Source organism: Colletotrichum fructicola (genome assembly GCF_000319635.2).
Source record: "Colletotrichum fructicola Nara gc5 chromosome Unknown KSG_Nara_v1_contig08, whole genome shotgun sequence".
Taxonomy (NCBI): Eukaryota; Fungi; Ascomycota; class Sordariomycetes; order Glomerellales; family Glomerellaceae; genus Colletotrichum; species Colletotrichum fructicola.
In genome coordinates, this window is record NW_027094058.1 from 1680937 (window position 1) to 1694265 (window position 13329).

Here is a 13329-nt window from a genome sequence, read left to right on the forward strand (position 1 = left end):
AGACTGAGGTGCAGGTGAATAAACTCTCACTTTGACTAAGTATTACCCTTGCCCAGCTGATTGTCCAAGGTAAATGACATCTGCCCCATGTACGTACTATTCCACTCGTCCACGTGTAGGTCCGGAAAGGCGTTCGGCTCCAACTGCGAGTCAAAAGTCGGCCAGTTCTCCATGGCAGGCTGCTGCAGCGGCAGGTGGATAGTGTTCTCGAGCGCTCCGTCCACGAAGGCGATGCCTTTCTTCGACTTGATGTATGCCTCCGCGATCCGGTACAGAGACCTGCACAGCTCATACTGCCGCTTGCATGACTCGACCAACCCGCTGAGTCGCTCGCTGATTTCCAGGGTGCTTCGGAGCAGGTTGAGGTCTTCGACGTCGGAGTGTCTGATGCAGTGGAGGAATGTGATGATGTAGGGAGTAAAGGAGGAGTAGAGATGTGTCCTGGGAGAATTGGAGTCAGCCGGGATTCTGCGTCGATAGATGCCGTAGAGTAGACTTACCAGACTGCATAACTGAACAACGCGGCGTAACCCCCAGACGCGGACCGAGGGAAGGCGGTTGCATGGGCCGTTAGTCCCTTTCTTGCCGCGTCGAAGCACTCCTCGGTTATGGAGCTCGCGGAGTTCGATGAGTTGGCTCCGCGATGAACTAGTGTTAGAATGGAGTAGTAAACCACATCGAGCCCGTCAAAGGTGAATTGAAATAGTTCTTTGCGATAAGCATGCGTATAGTCCACGCTTCGCCACGAGTCGTACCACGCCGACAGCCGCTTCGTAAGATGTGCTACCGAAGCACTGCGTTCCTCGTCGCTCGTCCTCGAAGCCGCCGGGGAATAGAGGTGCTCGTAGATCTTGGATTGTATCCGTCCGAATTCGATAAATGCAGAAAAGGAGGTGTCCCATGGGCGTCGCTCGGGTTTATTGGAGATCTCGAAAGGTTCCACGTCGATGTCAAAGTCTTGGATGATTGCGGCTTTTCCTTGGGTCAGAGTCAGACCGCGGTCTGCGAAATAGACGTGCCAGAACAGGCGTCGCGCTCTGCGAGCCTCTTCTCTCGACAACGTCGCTAATCTTGCTTTCCGATTGTAGCCCAGGGCGAGACAGTGTCTTGCGGCTGCTGACATTACTGTCCATTGCAATGCAAGATTTCCGTCTTGTTGTGCTCGTAACGACTGCAAAAGATTTTGTTAGCCCCAAAAGTAATGAGGACCATCTGCAAGCATCAATCGAGACTTACCGCTATGGAAAGTATTAGAGTATGTTCGAATGTCGGCACCGCCATGACCTCGTAGGTCTCGATGCCGGACTTGAAGTTTGCATGGCACAAGTTGTACACACGGCTTGTTTCCTGGGGATCGAATTCCGGGTGTTTCTCGAAATCGATGTCGCGCAAGAGGACTGACAAGAACCCATTTAGAAGAGTGACCTCGCCGATGGTCACCGGGTCTACGGAGAAGTAGACTCTGCGGCATAGGTCTTCGACTTGCACCCGGTTCTCAACTGCGTAGAACAGGAACAGTATTGATTGTTCTGAGTCATGCACAGATTAGTCTCTGCTCATTTTCATGAACGGTGGTAAGGGTGAGAACGGAAGACATCGATGCTTACCACTAACAGTCCGGAGCAATCGGATCACCAGATCTGAAGGTGGAAGTTGCAGCTGCGAGCCTTTTCCCACATGGGGTAGTCTTCGCAGCTGTTTCGGCTCCGTTCGCTCATGGCTCTGGCAAATTCCTCGTAACGTCTCCAGCTCGTCGACTACAATGGGTGACTGAGCGGCTTCGACTTTCAACTCCTCTATCTGGCTCGCCAAGTACGTTTGTTGCCTGAAAGATGAGTCGCCTTCGAAAGACACCGGCTGATCTTCCCACAAACAATGATGCGTTGAGGAGTCATCTTCGACATTAGGCGTCGTATTTGGAGTAGAATTTGGGGTGTGTCTGTTTGCGTGATTTTCTGTCTGGTTTCGGAGAGCGTCTTCGACGGCTCTCAACCTTTCGTGAAGTTGCTGAATGCTAGGGTGACTATCATCGCGTCAGCATTTGAACCGTATTTCCGCGAGCATATCTCCGGTTACCTCTCAGCAGGTCTGTCCGCGGAAGCTCGCTGGCTTGGTTGCCTTCCAGCCGGTCGACATGGAATTTTGGACGTCACGCAGTTTGAGCAAGGGACTTCTCGATTGCATCGCGTCTGCGTGGTGTCAGCTTGAACGGAGTTAAGACGCAACAATCATTCGAAAGGGATAAGCGAGAAAAAGGGGGTTCGTTCGATGAGCGCGTCCCGCGGACTGCAAGTCCGAAGATGGGCAAAGGTGATAAATAGAATGTCTCTGTTTACCTTGCGGATCCGGCAATTATGGCACTATCAACGACGACAACATTTTGGTGGTTAGCAATCATTGCGTGTTAGTATCGCCGTATCAGCTGGTAAGCGGCGTTGGGCGACGATCCCGTTAGGCGGAACTTACCGCTCTCGGAATAACACTGGTCTTTGGCGTGTGCTCCGACTCCATGGTGGTAGCGTAGCCGAGAGAAACCGACAGGGTCGGACGGTCTCCTCCTCTCGCACACTGTACTTGGCTTCTGCGCGTGTTCTGAATTACGTATGGCCCGGTGCTGTGTCCGTTTTGCCGGTCCCTCGCGAGCCTTTTTGTTTTTCAGCTCCGTGGTCTCCGTGGGAAGCGCGGAGCGCACGGACACACGTCCGAGACAGGGGCTTTGTATTTAAACTCGAGTAGGTTAAACTACGGCCTTCACATCTGCGGAGATTCCCCCTCACTGGCCTTTTCCCCTAACGGCTCTTTATGCGTACGAGAGAGTTGAGTTTTTAGACTATGAAAGCGATACCGAGATTGAACTAAACAAATGATTTGTCAGTTGGTTGTCAGTTTTTGGCTAACTTTCGCCGAATAGCTGGTACTCCATAGGAAAGTGTGCAATCGTAATCCCGGAAGCGTGTCGATCATGACTAGGCGCTACAGTCGTAAAACCCCTGTCGGACGCAATTTCGGGGCTGCTAGTCAACTTGCCCCGTCATAACAGAGTTCCCGGCTTCTGTGCACACCCGCGATGATTATGAAGATTTGAGATGGCCGACATGCTCTGAGAAACCGGGGCAAAAATCGCTATTTTCACACTCACACACAAGCAAATTCCCCTCATTGTAGCGTCATTACACTTTGAAGCCGTTGGTTCCAAAGACTGAAGTATCCAATGCCATTGCCACTTTTAGTCCGAGGTCCCCGACTTCAACTCAAAAATGACATGGCCGTTCTCGCGATTGGTTTCAACTAAATACAACCCACACAAGTTGAAGATACTCGCGGTCTCAATAAGTTCGCATTCACACCATATCAACGAGACCAATCATCTTTTATTCCAACGATGACTCGAGCAAGCAACAAGCTTTCTTGGCCACAGCCACGTAGGGCGCCAGCAGCATGCGCTGTTAATTATCACCGTTGAAGAAGAGATACGATTGGAGTATCCAGCCCATCTCATGCGCCTGTTACGCCGCATCTTGCAGCTGGCCCTACTCCCCCAGATCCGAGAAACTGATATCTCGGCTCCGCAGATAAAGGCGCCGGCCAAGGCGCAAGCTGTCGATGCAGGGTCCTCAAGTCAGCCGATCTGCGGTGAAAGAGATCGACTCTCAGCAGCCGATCACCGAAGGCATTCAGAGTACCACTATGAGACATAGACACTATTAATGTTGTGATAGCACAGACTGGTTAGAAACCGGGCACGGGCTACGAGAACGTTGAAGAAAGTTCCGTCAGATTGTCCAGGGGCCAGCATAGCGGATAGATCAGATTTAGTCTGCATGTGGGATCCACGTTGTTCAGTCTGCATCGAGAGGGATTCGTTACTTGTGCTGCAAGCAAGACCCATTGAAGATGCGGCTAAAGCTTCCATGCCCGCGGCCCGGGAGGTTTATGAATTTGTGTTGTGCTTTGTTGCCAGCCACTTCATGACACTCATGTTCGCGCATCCAATGCATCTCGGCTCATCTCAATGCTGGAAGAATCTACTAATGACATGATCTATCGTAGAAGCACTCTCATCATCCAAAATGCGGAACATTTCTTACATGATCTGGCCTTCAAACACGCTTCCGCAGAAGTATTCCGGGTACTCATGCTGTAGATGGCCGGGGGCTCCCCAGTTTTACAGGCCACTCGCTCAGGCCCTCACAACCTGCCCGGGATGACGGCAGGACAGGTGGATTTCCTTACTGATCTGGTGGTATTGTATCGAGCCGCTAGCCGAAAACTTCCCACAAACCCGCGGAATATCGGGCTCGCATTTTGCACGTCCCCTATAACTTGGAACGATCTTCTCATTCGGAAGTTCCGCCGGGGGCACAAAGCTTTCCACGACGTAACACGAGCCGATTTGGGACTAAGGTGTCACTCTGCAGCTCTAAACTCTATTTAAATCCGTAAAGACCACCACCGAGCTTGCTTCTCGGCGTAAGGTCGTCGAAATCGTTGCTTGGTAAGATCCGAGACCGACAACATCAATGAGGGCCAAGGCGGTCAGCATCACACAGGGCGTATGAATTGCGTTGCAGATGTGCCACGATGCAGCCCTATGACTCGAGGCAAATTTCGGGTCAGAGATTAACGACGACATAGTCGGCGATGTGAATACTGCAAGTGGAGCGCCAGGCGTAGTCGCCGAAGACACGTCGACAAGAATTGAGTTATCGCCGTCCTCTTATTGTTCAGGTCGGTGAAGCTATTGTCCTACTTATCATACTTCGCGCAAAGGCAGCTCCGAGAACGTCCCAAGTCGGTGAAAGGCAGCATTCTGAACCATCCATCGTTCATTCTACTCTCAAGTAAAATTCTATAGCCATGCATGACCAGCGAATGGTCTGCTGTCGCTACACTAACATGAAGTCATGATTTGCTCTCATAGTTCAAGATTTCCCATATTCGAGACGTACAAATTCGCCATCAGCGACGCGATATACCAAGTGGGTAAACTCATGAATTTGTCCGGAAAATCACAAGGGGGGGATTCACAATGCGTCCAGTCCGTTTGGAATCTGCTCAGGCCCAGGCCCCATCGTGCTGAGGCGTCGAAGTTATTGTCCTTGGACGAGATCATCACGACTGTGGCCTATTCTTGAATTAGGGTATCAAATGAACCCGAACTCTGATTCGACGACTTTTGGTTTTTCTTGCTTGAATACGAGATGAACTGAGATAAGGCCACTTGTGACGACTGGCGGTGATAACCACGCCCTAGAGCAGCGCCCTTCCAGGTAGTCCGCACCAGCGATAGTGGACTCCCACCAACACGCAAAAGCCGACACATCAAAGATGAACAAAATCTCATCGCTCAGTATGTTTGAGGTTTAGGTCAATTGATAAAGGCTAATAGTTGTGGTCGTCTTTCCTCTCTACCTAATTCTCAAGCTCTATCCTCTCAATTACGGTTGAATCAACGCTTGCAGTCGGCCTTTGTCAAGAATATCGCCTTCCACCAGCCGTCCCGTCTCCTTGATTTCGCCATTGACCAACTGATAGCGGACGATGGTTGGGACGTTGTGAACGTCCCACTTGGTCCGATAGACGTTAGTGGGTACTTTCCACCTACATGGAGTTAGCTGAGCTGCCGAGAACCGACGCATCGAAGGCTGAACGTGTGCCAGCGTATATCCACTCACTCGGGTCTTTGGCCAACTTCAACGAATGCCATGTTCGGCGCCGTCTCGGCCGAGAAGGCAGCATTGATGTGTGGCAAGGCGGCTCTGACATCAGGACACCATGACTCCCCTGTTTCCGGGAGGTCTGAGGTCGTAAATGTTATGAAGAAGGGTGCATCGGCACTGCCAGGCAGTTGGAGAGCTTCCACGGAGTCCGGTAGCGTGAAGGTTGAGAAAACGGGCATCTTGGCGGTGACGGGCTACTTTCGCGAGACAACGATGAGATTGCTGAGCCAATGAAAGCAGAGGAAGCTGCGATTTAGGGAAGAGGAAAGAACAATGTGAAGCCCATCTTCTCTTAGAAACTATGAGGCGCGGCTTCTGCAAGTAGATAATGGCGTAATACCGATCCACTATGGTGTTGCCGGCCACGATCTCCGAGACCGGCCGGGGTGGCTCCACGGCTCCGTTCCTTCAAGAGTGGGTACCCGGCCGTGGCCGGCACATATCACCGATCGTCACGAGATAACGTTATGAGCATGCCCGGAATGAGTGAAACTGAACGTACGCCTTTGAGCTATTGTAATGGGTTCTCACTGAGCAGAACTCGGCGCGACGACAATTCGAAACCCGTTCCCCCTCCAGAACCCCGCTGGTTCAAGACTCCCTCGGTACGTGCAGTTGGCTTTGACTTTTGGGCTAGAGAAGCAACCCCCGCGTAATACCCGACGGATCTTCTCTGGACCTTGCAACGCCTCTCGTTCGTCGTTCTTCCACGGATATTTGAACGAAGGGCTTGCCATATCTTCGCCCCAAAGAGTCGTGCACCATTCCCAAACCTGCCCCGCCATATCATAGCATCCGTAGGGCGAGCGACCCTTTGGGAACAACCCAACTGCACAAGTGTTGTTGAAACCGGCCTCCTCTGAGTTTGCAGCATCGGTTTCCCACTCAGTGCCCCAGGGATACACCAGCCCCTCGCTGCCAGCCTCAGACTGATCTCCGCGAGACGCCCGCTCCCACTCGGGCTCCGTAGGAAGCCTGACCTCGTCGTTTGGCGTTATTTCCCCGCTCGCGCGCCATCGTTCTGTCAGCCACCTGCAGTAAGCCCGCGCGTCGTGCCAGGTGAGATCTGTCGCTGGCGCGTTTAACCTTTCCGGGTCCGTTCCATCCGGGCTGAGCCAATCTCGGCCGGTCCCCCGAACAAACGCGGAATAGTCCCTATTGACGACTGGATAGATGCCAATCCGGAAACTGCCGAGTGAGATAGAGTTTGGTGATTGTGAGTTGGGATGACTTTCAGAGCCCATGACGAAAATTCCAGCGGGTATTTGTGCGAGGCCTGTGAGGTTGCGGGGGTCGCCCAGAGAAGAAAGGATGCGACCGGCTTTCTCGCGCTCCTTGGGTGTCAATAAACCTCTGTCCACGACTTCCAGCACCAATTTTGCTACCGACTGTTCGAATTGTGAGTCTTTGGGGACGAGGTCGGCAATAAGCAGGGCAGCACGGTGAGATTCTGGTGACGCCCCGTCAAGCAACCGTTCCAACAGTGTCTCCGCTTTGGCAGAACCTGCGAGACGGACCAAACAGCTCCTGATGACTGGCTGTGAAGAGCCTGGATTTGCATAGTAGAAGGCGAGTACTTCTTTTGTTGGGAGAGTTGCTAGGTGTCGAGCTGCAAGCAATTGCTGAACCGCACTGCAGGACCAGGCCGGAGTCAACAGTGATGTTGGCAAAGCCAACGTGCTTCGCTGGTCCTCACCCTTGGTTCTCGAAGCCTGCTCATAGGCCTTCAACGGAAGGCATTCGGCTGAAGTTCTATAAGAATCAACGACCTTGATCCACTCATCGAGGATGTCTTCGGCCTGTTCCGCCACACATCCAGCTTGAAGCGCCAAGGCGTATAAGGCAGGATTCGATGCGGAAGAGCCCAGCCCGATGCCTTCCTGAATCAACAGTTCGTGAGCTGCTCGCTTTCTTTGGGTTAACAGAAGCTGTAATATGTCGTAACGAGCCACGACTGAAGGTAGCACCCAGCAGCTGCAAACTTTGGTGTCCCCGAGTAAAAGAAGCCGGACGTCGTTTGCCGACTTCACCAAGGCACTAACGGAGCCCAAAAGCTCAACGCCCTCACTCCCAGCCTTATCGACCCCGTCTATGATGATTTGAAAGCCGATTTTCTGGTCTGCATGTTGCGTCAATAACTCCGGGAGCGTTCTCTCGACAAGGGTCCGAAGAGACTCTGCTTCATCGACGAGGAAGTAGTATGGCTCAAGCTTTCCAGTCTCCCACTTTTCGTCATGCAAGTCCCCAAGCTCGTTACGAGTTACTGAGCGTGATTCCCGGAAGCCATCTGTCGCCATCCGATAGCTAACATATTTCGCAAACGTGGTTTTCCCACTCCCACTCGGGCCCGTTAGGAGCAGGATTCTGTTATCGCGTACAAGCTCGACAGCGGAGAAGTAGACCGGGACTTCGCGCTCGTCGCCGACTTTGCGTTTCCGCAGGCCCTTGGCGGCTTTGTCTTCAAAGGTGAAGTTCGCTAAGAGTGGTATGTAGCCGTTGGTCAGGCCCACAACAGTGCCATCCGGTCGGGTGAGCAGTGGCTCGCTGCCAAACGCTGCCGCCTTCGATCGCAGGCTTTGGAGAGTGTCCGAGAAGGGGTCGGCCATATTGCAAATCTGATACACCGCATTCTACACAACCGGCAACAGACACCGATGGGGCGATGAGTCGGCCTTATATACCGATATTCCCGGTGGAGAGAACCGATCTCTCGGGTCTAGTGCGGGGGCGCCATCGGCACGAAACCGGAGGGGGGAACCAGGGGGCCCTGGATGCCTCGATCTTTTTGATCCATCTGCCTAGCTGACTGCGAGGCACTGAGCTTCTTCTTCTTCAAGACCAGTATTTCGGGTTGAGATTATGACCGTGAGGGCTTTGTAGGTGTCTCAGGGGATGCTGGCGAGTCTAGGTACAAAACCACAATCAAAACGGGGATTAATCGGTGCAGCATTTCCGCGACTGTTTACGCCATTCTTCATGTTTGGATCAAGTCATCTAGTTGAACGATAGGAGGCTCGTTTCTGCCCGGGTACTAGACAAGCCCTGCTTTCTTTATCATCATTGTGGCCCTGGTCACCTATTATGTCCCTGCCACGTCTCTACCAAACCGATTATCCTCTTGTCCATTTTCTTATCTGTTTCCTGACACTCTGCTTCTGTCTCTCATGCCTAAAAGCGATATAGTCATCCCTCATCTTGTACTCAAAGGCCCAATGGTCAATGGGATGAGCGTTCATTATCAACAACTGGGCCCCTTTCTGTACCCTGAAGTTCTTGCTGGGCTCGCTTTTGACTGCGCGGGGACAGGTTAGCCTCTGAATACTGCCTATAAGACGCAGGAACCAATAACGTACTCTCTTCGTCGATACATATACCACATGACGGTTACGCTGATGATCGCAAGACCCCCGAACAATATGAGAATCTGATATCCATATTTGTATTTGGGAGCATCGTATGTAGGAAATAAGACCACTGCAACCTTTTCAGCACTGTTTCTCATGATTTACATGCAGTGATAGTTAGAAACTTACAAGGCACCCAAAGCACAAAGGCGTAAGAAACCACGTTGGCCGTGGCAACCAAAAGCTGCCGGATGCTGGGGTCACCGGCGTTGAGTCTGTTGGCCCAGCTCTGTGATATGTCAGTGTCAGGTTGGCAGTGATTCCAGGGACATACTCACAATGAGAACTGGCGTGGCAGCTGAGCCGGCGTACGAGAGATAGTAAGCAAACATGAGAGCCCCCTTGGGGATGGTCCAGACGGAGAGCAGGATGTTGGAGAGGATCATGAAAGCCTGTACGATGACGATCATCGCATAGTTCTTCCCCGTGTGGTCGGCGATAATGCCCCAGATCACGGTCACGACGATGTTCAGAGCGCTTCCACCGGTTGGATAGATATTCGCATCCACAACCGAGTAGCCCGCCGACTTCAGCCAAAGGTTGAAGTAGCTCGTCGCCGAATGACAGGCCGCGACCATACTAGACCGTCACTGTTAGCTTTAGAAATGGCAGTCTGCGTTGGCGGCAACCTACGTGTATGGCACAACAAAGACCCAGATCTCCCAGCCAAGATAGATGCGCTTGGCCTCCTTCCATGTCAGCTTTTCTTGGGCCCTTTGGCCGAACCGCTCGATTCTTTCTACACCGTATTTGATATGCTGCAGTTCCGTTAGCATTGGAAAGACAGCCAGGATGAAGTTCAATTGATGAAGATGTACCTCAGCTGACCAGTAGAAGGCCTTCGTGTTGTGCGGGAGATCAGGCAGTCCAAAGAATCCCCAGATGGCGATCGGAAGCGAGATGATGGCATCCATGATGAACAGCCACCTCCACCCTGCCAGACCATGACGACCATTCATGCTGGTGTACAGCCCCGCCTGCAGATACCCGCTGAACATGCTGGCGATAGACTCGACCTGCAGCAGAATGGCCAGCCGCTTCGTCAGCTCCTTCGGCCCGTACCAGCCCCCGAGCATGGAGATGTAGCCCGGGAAGGCGCACGCCTCGAAGAGTCCGATGAAGAACCGCAGGGCGTACATGGTCTGGATGTTCTTGGCGAAGCCCATGCCGATGACGAGCAGCGACCAGACGACCTCGCACGTCGGGATCAGGACGGAGGAGCGCACAAAGCTGAGCTGGGTCATCTGGGCAGGGACGCTGCCGACCATGATGCCGAGACTGAACCAGGTGTTTAACCAGTTGCGCTCGTTGCCGTAGAGGCCGAGGTCTTGTTGCATGCCGCTGACGAAAGCATTGCCTTACAGGCCGTTAGCGGGAGTTGTTCAACTGGGGGAGGCGCACTCACTGTAGTTCGTTTGGTCGAGGTACTTGATGAAGTATCCGAAACAGACTGTAGGACTGCGTATGCGTTAGGCAAAGCGATGATGAGAGGTCGGGACCGATGGAACTTACAAGAAGAAGAGGTCCAGTCTTTGGACGTACGCGCGGTACTCCGGGTCTCCTTCGACGGAATCCCAGACATATCCGAGTATCTTTCTCCACCACGAGGAGGTTTTCACATCGCCGGAAGGGGTCTCCGTAATGCTCAATGGCCTCGTCTCTTTGGAGTTCTTGTCCAGGTCAGACGTCGTATCTGACACGGCCACGGGGGCGATGGCCTTTGAATCAGACATTGCAGCCAATAGCAAGAAATCGAATCAGGGCTGAATGCGATCAACCGACTCCAGCCACCTCTGATGTGCAGCTGCAGGTCGGAGCTCCGTTCAGCCCAGATCGCTATATACTTTGACACCTGCGAGCGCAACGATTTTTCCCGATCATTCTAACCACTTTCATAGAAACTAGATATTGAGCCGACATGGGCTTTTTCATCATCAGGATCCTGATTTGCTGCTACAAAATGGTGTCATCGTGTTCCTTGCGAGCCAAAATCGTCGAATCCTTCTGCCCCATCTCCAGGGGTGCCGTCGACGCTGCAAGTGGATAAGGGGGCTGGACCTGCCATTGCCTCTCGAACTGCCCGTTGCATTTAACTTGAGAATAGGTCCGGCAGGCATTGAAGACTGCCGCTGTCGGACGATAGCGACTGCATATGCGGCTCGACTCCGACATGTCGTGATAGGTGCCCCGCAATGTCGTTATCTCGCTCCGCTCTGTCGCCTTGCTAACCCCGGCTTGGTATGCCGGTGCCGACTCCAAACAGTTGCTGTGTTTGCAGAATTTCGGTGCGTCGTCTTCAATATGTATTTGTCAATATTCTTCATGTTTTCAAGAACCGGGTTGAACCAGGGAATGAGTAGCAGGACGTTCAGAGTGTCTGCGGTGTCGGCTACTGTAACCCAAAGTCAGAATTGTAATCCTATGCGAGTGCGCATTGAGATCTGATCAAGGCTTCTACAGCTCATGTGGACGAAATCCCCCGGTGCTACAAAGACACGTCCCCAGTGATGTAGCATGCGTCGGCCACTTGCCCGGCCGGCTCTGCGCGGGGGCTGATCATCGCCGCGATCGCACATAAACCCCGTACGCCGCAGGACCATGCTCAAGATACCTTATCACTTTTCCTCAGTCGTGCTGCTCCAGTAAGTTGTTGATCTCGGATTGAAATCTGCCGAAGCCTCCCACCGCATCTTGGTGTTCATCCTGGGCTTCCACCCACCCTATTCCCGGCCAACCAATAACCCCAACCAAACCACCACAATGACGCCAGAAACGCTCCGCATATCCCTCGAAAACGTAGACTTCCGCCTGCCGACCCAAGTAACCGACGACGCCAGCGTCACCGCGCTCAAAAGCCTCGTCTTCGAGCCGCTCCTCCGCTGGCAGCCCCATGGCAAAATCCAGCCCGGCCTCTTCGACCGCTGGGCGCACTCCGACGATGGGCGCACCTGGACCTTCCACATCCGCGACGGCGCCGTCTTCCACGACGGCAAACCGTGCACGTCTGAAGATGTCGTGAGCTATATCCTCGGGCTGCTGGACTCGCGCGACTACTTCGGCATGCGCTGGAGCTACAGCCGCTACTTCGCGGGCGCGACGCTCTCGGCGCCTGACGCGCGGACGGTGAGAGTTGAGAACCCGGAGGCGTTCGCGCAGGTGCTTGACATCTTTTGCGAGTTCTGGCCGGTAAGGGTGGATGGGGATGGGAAGCCGGTGCTTGGGACGGGGCCGTTTCGCGTGGTGGAGTTTGAGCGGGAGGATGGAGTGGGTAGGGCGAGGTTGCAAAAGGTGAGCCCGTCGAGGCATGGGACTCCGCATATCATTATTGCGACGCAGGATGGGAATGCGGCGAAGAGGTTGCAACAGCTGCGCGATGGGGAGGTGGATGCGGCGCTGAACTTGGAGAGGGTCGAGGACCTTGGCCTACTGGATTTTGACGCGTCGCTGCGATGGGGCAGGGTTACGAGTACGCTTTCTGCGATATACTACCTTAAATGCACCGAGGGCATTTTTCGCTCTGCGAAGGCGCGGTTGGCAGTCAATCTTGCCGTGGACAAAGATGCTCTGGTGAAGGAGGTGTACAATGGTTTCGCAGTTCCGTCAGCTACTATTGTGAGCCCCTTTCATCTCGGCTTCCCGGAGTCACAGCTGCAGCCTATCCCTTTCGACCCACAACGGGCGAGGGAGCTACTCAAAGACGCGGACGCGACAGGGCTGCTCATTCTGAGAACGCCGACGTACATGCCGGAGCACGCGCAGAAGATCTCCGGCTTCGTCGCCAATTCCTTGAAAGCGATTGGGTTTGACGTAGAGGTTAGGGTTGAGATTAACCGGCCAGAGTACGCTCGGCAGATTGGACTTCAAAAGCAGATCGGAGACCTGGCATTGTTTGATTCGACGCCCAACAGCACATTCAGAGTCCTGGACGACAAGGTCTCGAGCTCGTCTCACGCGACGTGGTGGCTGGGCTACCATGACGATGACGTTCAGGAGTTGTTCTTGGCGGCAAGGAGTAAGATCACGAGAGAGGATAGGGCAGAGGCTTACTCGGCCTGTCTGAAGAGGCTCCATGAGAATCCGCCGTGGCTGTATGTTGCACACCCGGAGGTGGTCTGGGCGACGAGACATGACACTTCATTGAGGATTGGCCACTCGGGTATACTTACGTTGGAGGATTAAGACCTTCTTAAACTTGAAAATATCGC

The 13329-nt window shown here is 53.3% G+C and overlaps 5 protein-coding genes across 5 annotated transcripts; 1 reads left to right on the top strand and 4 right to left on the bottom strand.

The window, feature by feature from the left end:
* Nucleotides 1–35: 35 nt before the first annotated feature.
* On the bottom strand, nucleotides 36–2511 carry CGGC5_v013537 (putative transcriptional regulatory protein; the record flags this gene model as incomplete). The annotated part of the gene is made up of 7 exons (XM_066152938.1): nucleotides 36–441; nucleotides 501–1171; nucleotides 1237–1529; nucleotides 1608–2023; nucleotides 2077–2189; nucleotides 2337–2360; nucleotides 2467–2511. 7 exons carry the CDS (start codon nucleotides 2509–2511, stop codon nucleotides 36–38), a joined length of 1968 nt encoding a protein of 655 aa, XP_066007609.1.
* Nucleotides 2512–5438: 2927 nt separating this feature from the next.
* Nucleotides 5439–5899, bottom strand: CGGC5_v013538 (Thioredoxin domain-containing protein; the record flags this gene model as incomplete). Its single annotated transcript, XM_032036288.1, has 2 exons — nucleotides 5439–5601; nucleotides 5676–5899. 2 exons carry the CDS (start codon nucleotides 5897–5899, stop codon nucleotides 5439–5441), a joined length of 387 nt encoding a protein of 128 aa, XP_031884847.1.
* A 348-nt stretch (nucleotides 5900–6247) lies between these two features.
* On the bottom strand, nucleotides 6248–8326 carry pkn1 (Serine/threonine-protein kinase pkn1; the record flags this gene model as incomplete). The annotated part of the gene is made up of 1 exon (XM_032036289.1): nucleotides 6248–8326. One exon carries the CDS (start codon nucleotides 8324–8326, stop codon nucleotides 6248–6250), a length of 2079 nt encoding a protein of 692 aa, XP_031884944.1.
* A 610-nt stretch (nucleotides 8327–8936) lies between these two features.
* Nucleotides 8937–10857, bottom strand: liz1-7 (Pantothenate transporter liz1; the record flags this gene model as incomplete). The annotated part of the gene is made up of 8 exons (XM_032036290.2): nucleotides 8937–9012; nucleotides 9074–9194; nucleotides 9254–9353; nucleotides 9403–9703; nucleotides 9758–9882; nucleotides 9943–10481; nucleotides 10530–10582; nucleotides 10637–10857. 8 exons carry the CDS (start codon nucleotides 10855–10857, stop codon nucleotides 8937–8939), a joined length of 1536 nt encoding a protein of 511 aa, XP_031884851.2.
* A 1027-nt stretch (nucleotides 10858–11884) lies between these two features.
* Nucleotides 11885–13303, top strand: gsiB (Glutathione-binding protein GsiB; the record flags this gene model as incomplete). The annotated part of the gene is made up of 1 exon (XM_032036292.1): nucleotides 11885–13303. The coding sequence occupies one exon, from the start codon at nucleotides 11885–11887 to the stop codon at nucleotides 13301–13303; it is 1419 nt and encodes a 472-aa protein (XP_031884871.1).
* Nucleotides 13304–13329: the final 26 nt, after the last annotated feature.